This window comes from Myotis brandtii, unplaced genomic scaffold, assembly GCF_000412655.1.
Source record: "Myotis brandtii unplaced genomic scaffold, ASM41265v1 scaffold250, whole genome shotgun sequence".
NCBI lineage: Eukaryota > Metazoa > Chordata > Mammalia > Chiroptera > Vespertilionidae > Myotis > Myotis brandtii.
Genome location: NW_005359478.1, coordinates 5,625,890 through 5,639,039, shown reverse-complemented (window position 1 = coordinate 5,639,039; position 13,150 = coordinate 5,625,890). Strand labels below are relative to the sequence as shown.

The 13,150-nt window shown below is 40.1% G+C and overlaps 2 protein-coding genes across 3 annotated transcripts in view; both read left to right on the top strand.

The window, feature by feature from the left end:
• The window catches only part of CENPL (centromere protein L), a 36,002-nt gene extending 23,322 nt beyond the window's left edge, over positions 1-12,680 (top strand). For both annotated transcript variants that reach the window (XM_014540900.1, XM_005867673.2), the window contains 4 exons: positions 1,650-1,826; positions 4,531-4,782; positions 8,739-9,281; positions 10,730-12,680. In XM_014540900.1, the coding sequence (XP_014396386.1) occupies positions 1,650-1,826; positions 4,531-4,782; positions 8,739-9,281; positions 10,730-10,801 (1,044 nt within the window). In that variant the 3' untranslated portion in view covers positions 10,802-12,680. The remainder of the gene's footprint in view (positions 1-1,649; positions 1,827-4,530; positions 4,783-8,738; positions 9,282-10,729) is intronic.
• LOC102247160 (phospholipid hydroperoxide glutathione peroxidase, mitochondrial-like) lies at positions 7,659-8,406 on the top strand. Its single transcript, XM_014540902.1, has 2 exons — positions 7,659-8,217; positions 8,291-8,406. Exons 1-2 carry the CDS (start codon positions 7,738-7,740, stop codon positions 8,321-8,323), a joined length of 513 nt encoding a protein of 170 aa, XP_014396388.1. The 5' UTR covers positions 7,659-7,737; the 3' UTR covers positions 8,324-8,406.
• Positions 12,681-13,150: the final 470 nt, after the last annotated feature.

Here is a 13,150-nt window from a genome sequence, read left to right as displayed (position 1 = left end):
GTCTACTGTTGAAACTTTCCATAGTGTTTTTTATTGCAGCTATATCACTCTTTATTTCTTCTTGACTCTTAACATAAGTTTTTGATTTTTTTCATCCATCCGGTTTATAAACTGTATGACCCTTATTCTGAATTCTTTTTCTAACATATTGCATGTCTCCATTTCACTTAGCTCCTTTTCTGGCAATTCCTCCTTTTTTTTCCTTTGGGGGTTTCTTTGCCCGTTTTTTTCTCTCACCAAAGGATCTAGGTGTCGAGTTGTGTGGGGGCTGCTCCTCAGGTGGCAGCTGGTCCTCGGGCGGTTGCGGCAGCGGCTGCTCCTCAGTTGGCGGTGGCTCCTCTGGTGGGCGCTGCTTGCAACAGTGATGGCTCCTCTGGCTGGCGGGGGCAGGTTGCTCATGTGGCTGCTGCACCTTGGATGGGGGCAGGCTGTATGAGGCTGCTGCTCCTTGGAAGGGGGTGGGCTGCTCATGGTGCTACTGCTTCTTGGATGGGGGCAGGCTGCTCACGCAACTGCTGCTCACGTGGTCGCCGCACCCTGGGCTCAAGTGTTGGGCTGGCCAGAGGGGAGCTTGCTTCGGAACTCACAGGAGGACCTTGGGGCTTTTAAAAAATATTTACCCCTGATAGCTCATTGTACACACGCACACCCATCCCCAGCTTCCCTTCCCTCCTTCCCTCCCTCCCAGGAATGAGGGAGCCACTGATATAGACAGAAGTGTATAACAGGTGTTTTGGGAAAGAAGGTTAAAAAAACCCTAACTACTTGAAATTAGATTGGATTCAAGCATGATCTCAAAAATGGTGAAATGGAAAAAGGACACTTTAGATAGGGAATATAGTTGATAGGCAAAACCATGAAGACAAGGAAATGTGTACATTTAGGGGAAGTAGGAGGATAAGGACAGCTGAATTATGAAAGATTTTTAAGTACAGAGCAGAAGAGTAGAACTCATCACTATAAAGGTTTTTGCACAGGTATCTAACAATAAAGTGCCATTTCTGAAGGATGATTATTACCCTTAGATATGGAAGAAAAGGTTAGTTGTGGTAATAGAAGCTGGCTAAGGAAGTAGCTTTGGGAATAGATGACAGACTGTTCAAGAAAAATCTCAACAGAATGTGCTTAAGGACTGCATGTTAAAGAATGAAAGTGGGAGACTACTTAAATGAATTTAAGTTAGCTTGGAATATTGACAGGAATTAGAAAATGGACCTGCTACCTTTTGGAAGAAGGAGGATGGGAAGGAGTTGAATTTAGTTTTGAACATACTGTGTCTGAGTCATCTGTCAGATATTCATAAAAATAGCCAGTAGCCATTGAGAAATACTGGACTTGGTTGAAAAGTCAAAATGGGAAGCAGGAGGGGAAGGGAGAAAGAACTCCTTTATAGTGAGCAGAGGAAGCATTGAAACTGTGAGCATGAATTAACTTGTTAGTGTTTAGAATTCTGGTTTTATTTCTTTTTATGTAGACCATGGATTCTTATGCTATCCCAGAATCGACTCCCAGACGAAGTGCATCCTGGCTTAAAGAAGGAGGGGAAGGGAGAAAGAACTCCTTTATAGTGAGCAGAGGAAGCATTGAAACTGTGAGCATGAATTAACTTGTTAGTGTTTAGAATTCTGGTTTTATTTCTTTTTATGTAGACCATGGATTCTTATGCTATCCCAGAATCGACTCCCAGACGAAGTACATCCTCAAGGCTTAAAGATCACTTTATAGGTGCTACCCCTCTGCAGAAGCGGTTGGAATCAGTCAGGAAGCTGACTTCATTTGTCCCGCCTTCACCTCAAAGGAAAATTCCCCAGTGTTCACAGTTGCAGGTATGCTTTTGTGTTACTCAATAATTGAGAATAGATGTGAACAGAACATCTCATTTTTTGTTACAATTTCTAGTACTTTTAGTATTTTCTCCATCCCTCAGGTAATAAAATAAATGAGAAACAGCAAAAAGAAAGTTATTCACACTGTCAGGAAGTACCTCCTATGTTATGTCTTTTAAACCCTTTGATCTAGAACACTGCCACAATATTTCTTTGTCTTTTATGACATAGACATTTTTGAAGAGTATAGTTTTCTCCTTTCCCTTTTTAAAGTAGAATATGCCTTATTTTGTATTTGTGTGCTGTTTCCTCACGATTAGGTTGAAGTTGTGTATTCTTGGCTGGGATACTATAAAGGTGCTATTGTGTCCTGGGGGAATGACATCTGATACCACATAGGTAATGTTAATTTTGATCACCCTGTCAAGGTGTTGCCCAATAATTACTGTTTTAGTTCCCTCTGCAACTAATAAGCATCTATGGGGAGATATTTTAAGATAATGTAAATATCATGTTCCTTTTCAAAATTTCCCCCTAGACTTAACATCCATTGATAATTTTTGCCTGACCCCATCTTTATCATGATGGTTGCAAAATAATGACTTTCTAATCTCCCTTTACTCCGTATTTACCAATCAGCTTTTGGCATTCTATTTTAAGCCCTTTTCTTTTCTCCTCCATTTGTTTATTGGAGACTTGAACTCACGAATTCCTGTTTTTCAAATTTTTGTAATTCATTACCAAGTTACTTTGGTGTTTAAATTGGCTCAGATTTATCTGGTGGCATCATGCTCTGTTTTGATCATTCGCACACGACCCTGACGGTATAAAACATTAGTAATTTGTAATTTTACTGAAACATGAAATAAAGCCCCAGGCAGTTTGGTGTGTGGTTTTGAGTCACTTAGCTAGGAACCTGGCTATCAGTCACTCAGACCTTCCTGGTAACTTTGTTTTCTTAACACTGTTGTGCGCGCAGTATCTTTTGGGATATGAGAAAAGTTTTGATTCTTTGTGACAACTTTCTTAAAGAAAAATTGCTAGTGCTGGTAATGAAAGTGATAGTTCCTAACCACTAAACAGAAACTGTATTAATTAAAGTTTGGAATGTCCAATTTAGTACTCCCTTATGTATATGATACAAATAATTTTGCCATACCTTTTGCCTAGTAATAAGAAAAAAACATTATAACTTTTATATAAAAGTTTATAACTATTTCCGTGAGTAACTTTGTCAGAACAAATGTTTTTGTAAATAGACAACTAGTGAAAGTTCTAAAAGATAGTGGTGAGACTATCTCACGAAGTATGAATTGTATAGAAAAATTCAATTCAGGATAAAACTAGGAGCTATAGAGTGTCTGTGAAGACTCTTGCTCAGTAACGACATAGTGCCAATATAGTGTAGGTGAAGTGTTTTTTTTTACTAAATAAATTATATTTTTATTGATTTCAGAGAGGAAGGAGAGGGAGAGAGAGAAACATCAATGATGAGAGAGAATCATTGATCGGCTATCTCCTGCATACCCACTACTAGGGATCGGGCCCACAACCTGGGCATGTGTCCTTAACTGGAATCGAACCTGGGACCCTTCAGTCTGCAGGCTGATGCTGTATCCATTGAGCCAAACCAGCTAGGGCTGCTTTTGTTTTTGATGGTACCTGTGGTTCTAATAGAGCATGGCAAAATACTCCCAGGTATCTTTTTATTTAATCTACCAAATTAGGCATTGTGTCATAGAATGGCATAGTGTGCCAGGCACTTTTAAAAATTACTTAATTAAATCCAATAAAATTAGTTGCTCTAAGAATAATTATTATTTTCAAAATCTATAACTTGAAGTTTATACAAGTGAAACATAAATTTTCATCCATTAATATTTATTGAACACCTGTTCTAGATGGCACTGCTCTAAGTGCTAGAAAGTAGTAGTGAATAAAATAGACAAAATTCATGATTTCATCAAACTCATTCTCTAGTAGGAAAAATAGACAGTAGAAGTCACACAAATTCTATATAATAAAAGCCTAATAAGCAAATCGACTGAATGGCGGAACAACTGGTAGGCAGGGGGTGGGGCTGGAGAGCGGGCGGTGCCAGGCCAGCCAAGGCAGGTGCCAGTGGGCAGAGGGAGGGGACGATGATTGGGGAGGTGGCGGCGACTGGCGGTGGCGGAGGGGCAATTGGGGGGCCGTGCCGGCTGCTCACTGGCCAGTGCTGTCCCCTGATTGGCCTGTGGGTCACCTCCTGCAGAGGGAGGCCAGACTTTGGCTTAGGCCCACTCCTCTATGGGCTTCTGCTCTGTGAGAGGGCGCAGGCTGGGCTGAGGGACTCCCCCCGCCTCCCTGAGTGCACAAATTATCGTGCACCGGGCCTCTAGTATATAATATCAGATAGTCATAAATATAAAGCATGTTAGGAGTTAGAAAGTGACAAGTTGGAGTGGGTTCAGGTGCTACTTTAGGTACAGTGGAGTTTTGAGTGACATTTAGGCAAAGACCTGATTGAAGGAAAGGGACAGGCCAGGTATAACAAAAGCAAAGGCCTGTTCAAAGATCTTCAGAGTCCTGCAAACTCCAGTTTGGCTGGAGTGCAAAGATCAGGTACCCAGCCATAGATTTGTATTAAATACTATGATTAAATTCTTATTTACTAAAGTTTCCTAATTCTTAAACTTCATTTGCTGTGATCTTTTTTTTTTAGGAAGATGTTGATCCTCAAAAGGTTGCATTCCTTCTACATAAGCAATGGACTCTGTATAGTTTAACTCCCCTGTATAAGTTCTCCTACACTAATCTCAAAGAGTACTCTAAATTTCTGAGTGCATTTATTGTTGCTGAAAAGCAAAAAGGACTTGCTGTGGAAGTGGGCGAAGACTTGAACATCAAAGTGATTTTCTCTACTCTCCTGGGAATGAAAGGAACACAAAGGGACCCTGATGCATTTCTCGTCCAGGTATAGTATAGGCAATACTTGCTTGCTAGGGAAAATAGTCTGCATTGTCTTGGTTTGGACATTGTGCTAATTGTTACAGTTTTTGAATTTTTTTAAAAATATATTTTATTGATTTCTTACAGAGAGGAAGGGAGAGGGATAGAGAGTTAGAAACATCGATGAGAGAGAAACATCGATCAGCTGCCTCCTGCACACTCCCTATTGGGTATGTGCCTGCAACCAAGGTATATATATGCCCTTGACCGGAATCGAACCTGGGCCCCTTGAGTCCCCAGGCCGATGCTCTATCCATTGAGCCAAACCAGTTAGGGCAGTTTTTGAATTTCTTAAGCTTGTGATTTATAACCTCATGTCTTATTTGACCAAATTTAAAGTAGATAATGACCAACTTAAAAAATACTTTTTCTTATTACTTCAGGGTGGGGCAATACAGAGTAGGTTTACAGTTGTGAGTAGTGAAACAGAGTTTATTCTTGTATTATTATTTATTAATTATTGTATTATTTTCCATATGAACAACTGTAAACCTACTTTTGCCTCACCCTGTATAACATGTTTATTTTAGAAAACTTAAAAAATACATAAAGTACAAAGAAAGTTAAAAATCACAGTTCAGCATCTTGGTATACATCTTTTTGGCAGTAGATAATCTGAATAGGCCTATGTCTATTAAAGAAGTTGGATAAATAATTAATAACCTTCCAAAATAGAAAGCATCAGGTCCAGACAGGTTCGCTGGTGAATTCTACCAAGCACTTAAAGAAGAAAATAAACCAATTATCTACATTCTCTTTCAGAGGATAGAAGCAGAGGGAATACTTTCTAACTCATTCTGGGAGGCCAGCATTACCCTAATACCAAAAACAGACTAAGACACTATAACAAAAGAAAACTACAAATCAGTATCCCTCATTAGCATAGATACATCCATTTAGCTATCTGTATCTATTAAAAATTGGGATTATATTGCCCATATTTATTTGCATTATGGCTTTTTTCCTAATAATTAATGTTGAAGATAATTACTCATATCATTAGGAATTTTACAGGTTTATGATTTTTACTGGGATTAAATTCCTAGAAGTATAATGTTAACAAAGAAAATATGTAACTTAGCCCAGCTTGTGTGGCACGATGGTTGAGCATTGACCTATGAACCAGGAAGTCATGGTTCTATTCCCTATCAGGGCACATGCCTGCGTTATGGGCTCAATCCCCAGTGTGGGGGCATGCAGGAGGCAGCCGATCAATGATTCCCTCTCATCATTGATGTTTCTCTCTCCCTCTCCCCTCTTCTCTGAAATCAATAAAAATATATATTTTTAAAAAGTAACTTATTTTTACATTTTGTGATACAGGTCAAGTTACTCTCAGAAATATAACCTTTTACCTTCCTATGTGCAGTGTATAAAAGTAATATAACTAACTTTTGATTTATTCAGAAACTGAATTTATTTTATTCATGCCTGCTACTTCTGTTTCTGGGGTAACTGGTCTTAGTCATTGATAAGTTAAATTCTGAAACAGTTGAACAGACCTAATTTGTTTGTTACACATCAGGGGTCAGCCAACCATGGACTGCTTGGCCAAGTCTGACCCACGGCTTATTTCTGTAAATGAGGTTTTATTGGAGTAGAGCCCCTTTCATTTGTTTATGAATTTTCTATGGCTGCTTTTGTGCTACAATAGCAAAGCTGACTATTTGCTATGGCCCACAAGCCCTAAAATATTTACTATTTGGTCCTTTACAGAAAAAGTTTGCTGAGCCATGGTATAGGTCATGGTATTTGCAAGGATCTCAAGATGCCTAGGATTAGATTCAGCTGCATATGACAGAAAGCTTAAATAATAGCAAATTAAACGAGATAGAGGTTTATCTATCTTACAGAGGTGTACGTAGGTAAGCTATTCAAGGCTGGTATATATATGCTTTATGATATTATTAATAATAGGCCCCTTCTCTCTTCTCTTTTATCGTTGGTGTGTGGCTTCCATCCTTAAGATGGCTTTATAGTCTAAGATGGCTCTTGGAGCTGTAGATATATGCAAGTTTCCGGCAAAAATTAGAACGAAGATGGGAAGGGCCAACAGGATGCCTACCACCGCATAAATCTTTAATGAAACTTTCTGAGATCTAGAAGCTTCTCTTTATTTTATTTTTTATTAAAAATTTTTTTTTGTTGTTAATCCTCACTCGCGGATATTTTTTCATTGATTTTTAGAGAGAGTGGAAGGAAGAGGGAGAGACAGAGAGAAACATCGATGTGAGAGACTCATCAATTGGTTGCTTCCTACACGTACCCTGACCAGGGCAGGGATACCTGCAACCGAGGTACATGCCCTTGACCAGAATTGAACCTGGGGCCCTTCAGTCTGTGGGCTGATGCTCTATCCACTGAGCCAAATTTTAAAAATATATTTTTATTGATTTCAGAGAAAGGAAGGGAGAGGAAGATAGAAACATCAATGATCAGAGAGAATCATTGATAGGTTGCCTTCTGCACACTCCCTACTGGGGATCGAGCCCACAACCCGGGTATGTGCCCTGATGGGTAATCGAACCATTACCTCCTGGTTCATAGGTCGATGCTCAACCCCTGAGCCACACCGGCTGGACTCATTTTGCTTTTCAGTGTTAAAATTTTTCATATTTAAAATTTACCTAAATAAATGAAGCCCTAGTAAAATCCTCACCTGAGGACATGCTTAGAGAGAGTTCAAACACATTGCATTTGGTGACCTTTTACTGCTCCTTCTAAAGCTGAGATATTTTTCCCCCTGATGCTGTACTTGGTTGTACCATATCGGTAGCTTTTATTTTGCATTTTGGTTGTATGAAGATCTTGCCATATACCGTGCCTCTAGTGTATAAGAATATTAGGAAGCCGCCTGTGCCGCCTGCTGAAGCCAGCGCTTCTGTGTGGTGCTCTTGCCGTGCCCGGCGTGGCCAGCACCATGTGCGCCTACCGTGACGACTGGCACTGTGCTCAGTCAATGCACGAGTTCTCAGCCAAGGACATCGACGGGCGCATGGTTAACCTGGACAAGTACCGGGGCTTCGTGTGCATCGTCACCAACGTGGCCTCGCAATGAGGCAAAACAGACGTAAACTACACTCAGCTTGTTGACCTGCACGCCCGATATGCTGAGTGCAGTTTACGGATCCTGGCTTTCCCTTGCAACCAGTTCGGGAGGCAGGAGCCAGGGACTAATGCCGAGATCAAAGAGTTCGCTGCCGGCTATAATGTCAAATTCTATATGTATAGCAAGATCTGTGTGAACGGAGATGATGCCCACCCTCTGTGGAAGTGGATGAAAGCCCAGCCCAAGGGGAGGGGCATCCTGGGAAATGCCATCAAATGGAACTTCACCAAGTTCCTCATTGACAAGAATGGTTGTGTGGTGAAGCGGTATGGTCCCATGGAAGAGCCCCAGGTAGGTGCCTCTCCAGGGAGCCTGCTGGGGTGGTGCCTTGGGAAGAGATGTTCTGACCCTGCCTCTCCCACAGGTCATAGAGAAGGACCTGCCCTGCTACCTTTAGCTCCACAAGTGTGCACCCCCACATCTGAGCCCACCGCCTGCGCCCCTCGGAGCCTTCCACCCGGCACTCATGACAGTCTTTCTAAAAACCAGCCTGCTGGTGGGGCAGACCCGAGAACCCGGCGTGCACCTCTGCCGGAGGAAGGCCCCTCGGCCTGCCTGGCTCGCAGCTCTGCACCCTCACCCCTGGCTGCCTTGTGGGAATAAAACTTACAAATTGAAAAAAAAAAAAAAAAAGAATATTAGGAAAAAGGTCAGTGAACTTAATAAAACCTAATAATGATTAGGGACACTGTTCTTTATTTTTTCATAAGTAATGTCTTCGTAGTTTTAAACATACTAATTAATTTTGAGGTGATGTAATTTAGGAGTAAATGTACTTTTGAACTTAATGAACCTGTTTTCTTTCTTTGTAGATTCTGTCAAAATCTCAATTGCCATCTGAGAACAGAGAAGGTAAAGTGTTGTGGACTGGTTGGTTCTGCTGTATATTTGGAGACAGTCTTTTGGAGACTGTTTCAGAAGATTTCACCTGCTTACCCTTATTCCTTGCAAATGGAGCAGAGACTAATACAGCCTTAATTGGAACCTGGTTTCAGAAAACTTTTGACTGTCATTTCAGTCCTTTAGCAATCAATGCATTTAATCTTTCCTGGATGGCAGCTATGTGGACTGCATGCAAAATGGACCATTATGTGGCTACTACTGAGTTTCTTTGGTCTGTACCGTGTAGCCCTCAAAGTCTGGATATTTCTTATGCCATACATCCGGAGGATGCAAAAGCTTTGTGGGACAGTGTCCACAAAGCCCCTGGGGAAGTTACCCAGGAGGAAGTTGACTTGTTCATGGACTGCCTTTGTTCACATTTCCATAGGCATTTCAAAATTCACTTATCAGCCACAAGATTGGTTCGCGTTTCAACATCTGTAGCTTCAGCACATACTAATGGAAAAATAAAGGTTAGTTTGAACAAATCTAGTTAAGTAATTTTTCTTATTGTTGCATAGTTTTCAAAATGTATGGTGATTGTGTTTTCCACATGGACTAAATAAATTGAATGTCTGCCAATAGAGACATTTTATTTTATGCTTTATAAAAGATTTATAAAAATGTTTAGCCTTTTTGATTCAGCTTTTTTATAAAAAAATTCATTTTTAGAGAGAAGAAGGGAGAGGGAGAGAGAGAAACATCAGTGTGAGAGCAAAATATGAACCTGAACCGACTGTCTCCTGCATGCCCCCTACTGGGGATTGAGCATGTGCCCTGACTAGAAATTGAACCAGCAATTTTTCAGTGTACAGGATGATGCCCAACCAACTGAGCCACCCTGGCCAGGGCTTGATTCAACTTTATTATGGAAGGATACTATGTGTTGTGTGCTACAGATTTTGGAAATAATATGAATTACTCTGTAGTAACTTTGAAACTTTCAAAATAGTTTCTTATCAAACTTTGAAATAATAATCAGATAACAGGATTTTATGTTAGATAAGGAAATTGTAGCCAGAAACATATAACTAAGATAATCATTTTCATATTTTAGGCTTTTCTATCCCTGCTGGAAAAGAAGTAATAAAGACAGCCCTGACCGGTTTGGCTCAGTGGATAGAGTGTTGGCCTGCGGACTGAAAGGTCCCAGGTTTGATTCCGGTCAAGGGCATGTACCTTGGTTGCAGGCACATCCCCAGTAGGAGGTGTGCAGGAGGCAGCTGATCGATGTTTCTCTCTCATCAATGTTTCTGGCTCTCTATCCCTCTCCCTTCCTCTTTGTAAAAAATCAATAAAATAAGATAAAAAAGGAAGTAATAAAGACATTGTTTTACTGTTCATGAAGTCCTTATTAGAGTAAGTATGAAAAACCAATTGAAAGTAGGCCCTTAAGTATATTAAAATGTTAATATATTTAAAATATATTCATATACAACCACCATAAACACTCAGTGAATACTGGCTTTGTCACTGTGCTAGGAGTTTAACATACCTTAATTGTAATCTGTTAGCCAGGTTTCTGCCATCTACTTTGTTTTTATAAGATACTTTTGGAATATATATATATATATCCCTTTGAGAAGAAGGAAGCTATGAACCTCCTTCTAGAAAATGTAAATACTCAATGTGTATATAAGTTCAAGGGGTTCAGAGATGCCCTTCCTCCCCTCACTCTTTAGGCAGGAGTTAGCCCAAGCACGGAACTCAGGATAAATAAGAACCCTAGTCTAATTACTTCTAAGCACCATTGACCATAGTTGTGAATTTATTAGACTTAGAGCAGCAATGGTTTGTTTTCATATTCATATCTTAGCTTGCAGATAGGGAATTTAAAATAATCCTGGAATATTTATCAAATACAAACTATTATCATAATTCTATTTTAATTTTAAATGTTGTCCCTTTTTTTTCTTTTCAGATTCTGTGTCATAAATACCTTATTGGAGTGTTGGCATATTTGACAGAACTGGCAATTTTTCAAATTGAGTGAGGCCTTGTGGGGATCATAAGTCATGGATTTTATACCTTTTTCTCATTGATTGATTAATTGCTATGCTGAGAAGGGACTGCAGGAGAAATGGGCATCCATCTCTGCATCTGTTTCCTCACAGTGCCTTTGGAGGTGCCCGTAGAAGCCAAGAAGGATCTAGAACAGAAGGTGGTAGGGGATGAACCACAGCCAGGCACTTCTGTAATAGTCATGACTAACAGGGGTGCCAGTCTCTAGAAAATGCTGAGTTGTTATTTGTTGGCCATCTTCCTAAAAAATATGTAATGTTTAGTATGTCAGACGTTTCGGATTCAAATGAGAGAGCTCTAATATTCAGTATTTCTGACTTGGGTCTCTAAAACTTTTAGTTCCTTGTAAGCATTTTAGACTTGTATTGAGAGAATTTCTGTCTTGTAAAGACATTTTCCTAGCACAATTTTGCTGTAGAGAACTAGCAATCAAAAAATCCTCTGCAAAGGAAACTAAAAATGAATATGGATTTTTAGAAGCCATTAATATGCTTGTTTTTAATATTATTCATTTCTTATTACAGTGTTGAATTAAATATATTCACTTTTAAAATGAAGCAGTGTGTTTATCAATATCTTGGTGACAGGTGTTTAATGTTTGAGGAATGGGAAGTCAAGGGCTTTTTCTCTAGCACAAAGGTTACAAACCAGCAATTACGGAGAGCCATACAGATTGTACATTGGAAAGGCAGAGAGTTTCTTCATTCCCTAATTTTGCTTAAGCACAGTGCTTGGTAAATATCTGTAGATAAAATAAATGAATTTTAACCAACTCTTCCATTTTGCAGATGAAATGTACTAACTTTTGAGACTTGCCCTAGCAGTTATATCTAAATCTCTTTTTACTATTGAGCATAGAAAAGTTTTGTTTTACTTTAGAAACGATGTTTTTAAAAATCTTGTCTGGGGGAAAATATCTTTAATAGGCTATTATTCTAAAAACAAAAAACAAGCTCTGGAGTGTGGTATTGTTTTACATTAGGAACAGAAGAGGTAGTAGAAAAAGCATGGGCATTGGAGTCAGACATTCATTCATTCAACTAATATTAAGCTCCTACTTTATACTTAGAATTGTATTGGGTAATAAGAATATAGTAGTGAAGACAAAAAAAGGTCCCTACCCTGTGGAAATTATATTCTAATGGAGGAAGGCAAAAGATAATTTCATATGGAGATAAAACCCTATAAAGAAAATAAGGCAATGAGATGAGAAAAAGGGTGAGTGGGATGGGCCTACTTTACTTACAATTGTCGAAGAACGGCTCTCTGAGGAAGTGACAGGGGAGCTGAGTCCTGAGTGAGGAGCAGGAACCAGCCACGTGAAGATCTGAGGACGAGTGTGCTAGGCAGGTGACACTACAGGAGCAAAGGCCTTGGGACAGGTAAGGGCTCAGTTTGAGGAACAAAGGGAACGTATGGCTGGAGCACAGTAAGAGTGGAGTAGTGCGAGATGGAAGTGAAGGGACTATGCAGCAGAAACTTCTTCCATGGTGTTATGACTCCCAACTTTTGGCTGGGCACATGGCTGCCCAGAAACAGGAAGACATTTTCCAGCCTTTCTCAGAGGTCTCTTAAGTTCTGACCCCTGTAAGTGGAAGCGTTATGTAGAGCTTTCAGGAATCTTCCTTAAAACACAGCAAGCATGTACCCCTTGCTCTTTTCTTCTTCCAACTTCGCTGCTTGGTACACATGTAATGACTGGTACTCTAGCTGCTCTTTTAGGTCACAGGGATGAGGGTCAGTCCTAAAGACCGGGGAACATGGCCTGGAAGGAGTTTGTGCCCTGAGGACTTTTAAAAATATATGTATTTTTATTGATTTCAGCCTCCTGCATGCCCCCTACTGGGGATCAAGCCCACAACCCGGGCATGTGCCCTTGACAGGAATTGAACCCGGACCCTTCAGTCTGCAGGCCGACGCTCTAACCACTGAGCAAAACCTGTTAGGGCCCTGAGGACTTCTTGAAGCTGAACCCTGTACAGGCCTTGGGAGGTCTTCCTTTAGACATGTGTGTCAGAGAAGTAAACTTCCATCTTGTTTTAAGCTATTGCTGTTTGGGTCTCTTGCTCATAACCAAACCTAATCCTAATACCTAGAGGCAGGATTCCCATCATCTCAGTTTTCATAGGGACTGTGAAGAAATTGGATTTTATCCTAAATGCAATGGGGAGCCCCTGAAGTTTTAAGCAGGAGAGTAATACGACCCACTGTATATTTTATAAGGTATTGGAGAAATTGTAGGGAGACAAGAGTGGAAGAGGGAAAACAGGTAAAGGGGTGTTAGAAATGGTACATACTCTATGGAGAAGTTAGTGTATAG